Genomic DNA, 6,548 nt, shown 5'->3' on the forward strand with positions numbered 1-6,548 from the left:
ACAGTTTGGATATTACATCCATTTCAACCAAAATGAACTCTTCTTAAGCGTGAAGCCCTTCAGTTGTACAATATGGCATAGCTTCACTTTCACAAACAATGTTTTCAGAATGGATCGAGCTAAATATTCAAGACTAGATAGAAGAAGGTTTGTTGCTGGAAACAGCAGTCGGGTGTGGATGGTTACCGGGTTAGGATCGGGTTTGCTTAAAACAGGTTCTAAAAGTGCAAACGAGATAATGATTTAGTTAAGCCTGATTTGAATGCGTATTTGCATGTGCGTACTTTTAGAATTTTTTTCTCTGGTACTGAAAGTTAAGTTAGGGCTAGCTGCATATATCAAAAGAATAAAACATGTTTTATAATATTAAACGGCCGCCGAAAAGTATGCAGCATTAAAAAACGACGACATTTGTGTTGCCATAAAAGGCCGCATAATTAGCATGGCGGCGCCACTGAGCAGGCAAGATTTGGTTTTGGAATTGTTCTAAATAAAATGTGCGCTAATTGCGTGCATTTATCGATAGGCAATTATCGATACGCGCACATTTTTAAAGGCAAAATCGGGCTGAGCCGCGGTTCCTGTTGCTGTCGCTGTTGCCGGCGAGTCGGGGCAAACATTTGAGAAATCTTAATAAGCTGGACAAACCAAATAGAGGAGAAATAATCTAGGCAATTATAAGGCCGCAAACTGATACCACAAACAGGCCGTGAGTCGCGACTACTTGTTGCAAGTTCCAAAGAAAAATATGTTGTCGTTATGAGCGTGCCTGCGTGATGCGTGTGTGTGCGTGTGTGTGTGTGTGTGTGCGTGTGTCGGCATTCGCTTAAACAAATAAAGCTTGGAACTAATTGCATTTGCACTTGTTGTGCGATATTTCTATGTTGGAAATTATATGGACACGAGTGCTGCAGGCCCAGACGAGTCACGAATGCCAAATTGACTTTAGTTGTGTATACCCTGTAACTATTTCAAAGGGGTAAATTAACCCAATCGAATAGATTAGAAGAAGAGATGGTAGACAACGCGACTCGTTTTGACAATGTGCCCTCTGTATAACCCATTGAACTCGGGCATTTTAGGTTTTAGTTACAGTCCTTAGCAAATTTATTCTTAAGAACTTTGAACTTTTACAGATCAGATCATCAAGAAAGTAGTTATTCCAGGTACTTAGGTTTAGGTGTTTATTGTATTTTTGGCAGGCGTCTTCTACTATAGCCGGATTGAATCACAAAGAGTTAATGGAAAAAGTGTCTTAGCAAAAGTTGCATACAGGGTATACTCTAGTCAGGCAGAGCCAGATAATGCATTCGCAACTTGTTGCCACTATTTGAGATGAGACACGTCATTTGTCATTTATCTGCGGCCTTTTAGCGTTTGGCTTAATTGACTTCTTCTACAGCGTCTACGAACAGAAATTGCTGTGCCCATAGAATGGAATAGAATAGAACTTTGAAGTCGGCCAGGCATCATCTTTTTAAGCAGCCATGTGTTATGGCCAATACCAATTGGCCATAGCGCGGAACATTTAGCTTCATTACGTCAAACCATTTCGAGTCTTAACCATGGAGCGAAGCTCGCTGTTCGCGTTTGAGTTCGCGTTCGCGTTCGCTCTTCTGGCACTGCAGAACCGTTTTAATTAGATGTAACCATAATAAATCAACAACAATCTTTGTCTGTGTGTGTGTACATATATATGTATTAACACATATGTGTGTATGGTCGTCTGTGTGTGGAGCGTGAGCCCAGGACACTTTTTTTGTTCCCATAAGCCACAAGACAAATGACGAGTCCAAGAACAAAACCAACAACAACAACAATAACAATCTTGGAGATTCTCTGCAGTTGCTGTTGCCTTCGGTCGGTAATGCCAGCTGAGCAACAGCTGAGCAACTGTTGAGCAAATGAGCACCTGACATGCGAGACGCCACTTTGGCAAAAATCTTTACAAACTCATGAGTGCGGAGCCAATCCTGAACACAGTTAGTTGGGCAATGTTGGGGAAACACTTAAGAATTAAATTGGGATATATTAAGTCATTAGACTCCAAGAGAGTTCCTCACATCAGACAATCTTTTTTTGCGAGAATCAAGCTGTTAAGAACGTTTAAGGATGACGCACAAAGAATAATTGAAAAATTGAATGCTCTACAGACAGATGGTTAGACGGAGAGACGTATAGACTGGACAAGTTGTCAGAGAGAGATAGACCAAATTATAAGAACATATCAATGTAAAGTAAAAGATGATAAAAAGAAAGAACATAGAGTGAATTTTAATACGAAACGACAAAACGAAACGACAAAACGAGACACACGGAGAGAGAGAGAAAGAGAGAGAGAGAGAGAGAGATAAAGACAGACGGAGATGGTTGAAGGAAAAAATACAGAGAAAGAAAGAAAGAATAGCTAAAGATAGAGAGTAAGAAGCAGATGTTCATATATCTAACAAAAGGTAAAACGATATAGGAAAGTTAAAAGAGTTAGTAAGAGTGAGAGAGAGAGAGAGAGAGAGAGAGAGAGAGAGGGAGGGAGGGAGGGAATGAATGAGAGCCAGAAATAAATACAGAATAGGTTTTGAAAATAAGGAACGCAAATGAATGATAATGATTCTACCTATATAAAAGTCAAAGAATATTAAAAAGAATAGGAGACTTGCATACAAGAATTCAATACAATTAGTGCGATCATTCAGCTATATAATAGAGATATATAGATATATATATATGTATATACTTAGAAAGCAATAAATATTAGAACTTGTTACCCAATATTATGCTGAAAACATTTATGTTAAAAAAGGAGCTTCAATTGCCAAGATTTGCGAATGCGCATTTGCAATTTGTTGCCGCTTGCTCTGGCCAATGATGCACAGTTTTTGCGGTTGCAATAGATTTATAAATATATCTTTATGCATTTAGTAGTTATGTCTTAGCTTTAGGGCGTCAGTCAAGCAGTTAGTTAGAGCATCTAATCGCGTGCAATTGCAATTTGATTTGGTGGCATCTAATGACACAGATTATGCAGCGATATAAGCCAATGATATGGAGCAGCCAGCTCTTTGGGCTAGTTGGCCAAAATGCTGCCGCTTTTGTTGCTGTTGTTGTTGTTGTTGCTGCTGCTGTTTTTTTTGTTTTGGCTTTAAGCTGAGTTTAACCCACATTCGTGGCGCGTTGCTAGCTACCATTTGACAAACGCCTGAGCGCAATGCAAATTGCAGTGAGCCCCCTCCCTGCTGTCGCTCTCCCTCTCTCTCTCTCTCACACTCTTTCTGTTGTATCTCTCCCTATGTCTCTCTCTTTCGAAGCGCTGTCTGCAATGTGCGCAGCGCATGCAATTTTCTTGAAACCCTACAACATTACACTTGGACTTGAACTTGCGAATTTGCTAGACGACGAATCAAGCCAACACCAACATGCAGCAGCAGCAACAATAGGCAGCAGCAACATGCGGCAGCGGCAGCAACACCACCAACGCCAGCAGCAATCAGCGGCAAGTGAATGAGCTTAAATTGTCCATGGCTGGCAGAACGTGCGGGGGTGAGAGGGGGGGGGGGGGTGTGTGTTGCCATGTTGCAGCTGCATAAGCCGCACAGCTTAGACGTTGGCTGGCTGACTGCCTGCCTGCCTGCCTGCCCGGCTGGCTGGCTGCTTACCTGACTTGCCAGATTGTTGCATGTTGTTGCCTGAACGCCCTCAGTACGTTATTATGCGGCTGTTATTGTTGCAACTAGTTGTTGTTCTTGTTGTTGTTGCTGTTGTTGTTGTCTGGTCGCTCGTCTGTGGAGCATCAAGGCACTGGGGCAGCGAGGCATCAAGTTCGCAACGGGCGACAGCTAGCACGCATACCCAGCAATTGCTGGAGCTGGCAGGCGGTAGGCGGAAAGCGGGAGGCGGGAAGCGGCCGGCGGATGAGGCTAAGTTAGAGACTAAGACGGATGCAGAGCAACCGCAGTTACTTTGGTTAGGCACACACACACACACATACGAGTTGCTTAGACAAGCCTCAATTAAGTTGCAATTGCAGTTGCTGCTGCCTGCTGCCTGTTGCCTGTTGCTGCTGTGCAGCGTTGGCGGCGTAGGAATTTTGCTCGTTGCTGCCCACGCGCTGCTGCTGCTGCTGCTGCTGTTGCTGATAAAGTCCAAAATGATGTACTACCTTCTGCTGGTGGTTTGTTGTTTGTGTCTTAGTTTTAAGCAGCAGCAGCACAACAGGAGCGCAGCGCGGGCACTTTGACGGGCCCCAAAAAGGCAACAATATGTAAGAACCGCAGTCGAAAGATATAAGTACGATAAAAATAGGCTATATAAGGTATATAAAAAGCGATCTATACTCACTAACACACTAAATGATTGAGGAACAGTAAGCGCTAGGTAGTTACAACTCTTTAGGGTTGTCATCTCATGCAATGAAAATTCCACCAGTTAGCGTGAAATACTCGCAGAGCACTCTTACATAAAACTTGATTGTTTAACATTTGATTCGCCTTAAAAGCATCAAAATACAAACATTAAGAAAATCCACAGAGTTTCGTTTTGAAGCTCATTTTCAAGGATCTCTCTGAAAATTCTGTTTCACACTTTTCGCAGAATCACACTTTCGCAGTCTGAGTTGTTACCTATTCGATTGATTTTATTCACCAAATGTTATACCAAGTGTTATTTAAAGAATATACTGATGGTTCTTATAGGTCGACCTGGTTTGAGATTGAGGATTGAAGACGATTGCTGGCTCTCAGACCAGTTTCATGCTCGATGCTGGAAAAGCGTCGTATCATCTCATTGCGCAAATCACTGGCGTATTCCTTTAGCTCCTCAATCTCCGAGTGGAATTCACGCAGCTCGTAGCGCAGCTGGCGGCTGGTTAGAAATGTTTTACTGTACCTCATCGCCTTGGCCTTGTGGGCGCTGATGACGCGATTCGCCTCCTCTTTGGAGAGCTTCATCTCGACCAGCCGATTATAGCGCTGCTTGCAAACGGGCAGCTCCTCGGCGACAAGCCGGCTCCAATCCTGATAATGTTGTGTCATGGCGCCCAGTTTGCGCACCCGTCGATTCTCCTGGCAGAGCTGATTGCGCATCTTGTTTAGCAGACCGCGCATCAGGCGATAATTGCAGATCATCTCATCGATCTCGCATTGGAGCCGATGATGGGCATGCTGGAGATTGCGCACCTCCAGCTGTTCTTCACAGCTGAGCGGATTCTTTTGGGCTTCGGCCAGCGGCAGCTCTTGTTCCGCCAGCTGTTCCCGATCTGGGCTGGAATCCTTTTTGACCTTGTCTGGCTTCACCCTACATTGCTTGAATTCGAATACCCCGAGCTTCGGAATCGGCGTCTCCGATGTCTCCGGCTCCTGCTCGGTGGAGTAGTCCGAGATGTTCAGCTCCATTTGAGCCTCTTTGCGCTGCTTGATCACCAGCTGCATTTGCTCGATGCGTCGTATCAGGCAATCCAAATCGCCCACCAGCTGCAAGGTTCGATCCTCATCGTCGGTGCGATCCTCACTTAACAGCTGATCGAAGCTCAGCTCCTGCTCCTCCTCCTCGTCGTTGGCCGTAAAGCTGACCTCGTCGTCATAATGAAAGATCTCGATTTTGCGACAGCGCACCCGATGGCTCAACAAATCCATATAATCGACGGGCACCTTGTCGCAGTCACCCAGCCGCTCGATGATCTTATCCTCTGAATCCTCAACCGTTATTGTTGTCATTTTGTCTTTGTTTGTCAAATCTCGTTTTCTATATATGTATATATGTATCGCTAGTTTTATGTATTGTCTATGACTGAAATTTAAATTATGCTTGCTCTAGACTTGAAAATATTGTGACAAGCCATTCCATATTGGATTGCTTTGATGCCTTGCCTAAAGATTCTGTTTATTCCCTTGTCAACAAACTTATACAGAATATATATATTTTATTTCAGTTGATGCTTCTTTTCGTTTTTTGACGCTTGTAATTCCCAAAAAGTTCATGCTTCGAAAAAGGGAACAATCTGGACAAACAATCCCCTGGTTGTTTTTTGTTTATAATATTTATATAAATAATAACAAACATTCAACTCGAGCTAGCAGAGCCTACAATCAGCATCAACAGCCACGTCTGAAGATTTGTATCCATCCGTCCGTCTGTCAATTTCTTTTCTAACAAGTCTCTCAGTGTTAAGGCTATCTAAGTCTTTTCACCTTGCATACGTCCACCTTTCTGTTGCAGGCAGTGTATATGTCGGAACCGACCGGATCGGACCACTATATCACATAGTCTTCCATAGTCTCCTTTCTCCGTCGAAAGTTATGTTCTAGCAAGGTTATTGAATCTTATTCTTACTTTCTGGTTTTCAAATTTTTACACACAACAGTTTGGTCAGCTGAGAAATAGAAGGGAGTAGCATTTGCGTATATGCTTAATATTTTTGCCCTACACATGCTGTCAGGTCCGTCCACCCGTAAATCCTATTTACTGGACGCAATTGTCGCAGCATTTTAGCCCCAATTCCCCACCGAAACAGTTCAATTACCCGCTTAGCTGAGCTGAGTGCGCCCCTGTGCTGC

General features: G+C 43.5%; 1 protein-coding gene across 1 annotated transcript; it reads right to left on the reverse strand.

Annotated features, from left to right (window-relative positions):
* Positions 1 to 4,612: 4,612 nt before the first annotated feature.
* On the reverse strand, positions 4,613 to 5,830 carry LOC115768225. The gene has a single exon (XM_030712751.1). The coding sequence runs from the start codon at positions 5,706 to 5,708 to the stop codon at positions 4,683 to 4,685; it is 1,026 nt and encodes a 341-aa protein (XP_030568611.1). The 5' UTR covers positions 5,709 to 5,830; the 3' UTR covers positions 4,613 to 4,682.
* Positions 5,831 to 6,548: the final 718 nt, after the last annotated feature.

Source organism: Drosophila novamexicana, unplaced genomic scaffold, assembly GCF_003285875.2.
Source record: "Drosophila novamexicana strain 15010-1031.04,08,12 unplaced genomic scaffold, DnovRS2.1 tig00001711-arrow-arrow-pilon, whole genome shotgun sequence".
NCBI classification, from domain to species: Eukaryota; Metazoa; Arthropoda; class Insecta; order Diptera; family Drosophilidae; genus Drosophila; species Drosophila novamexicana.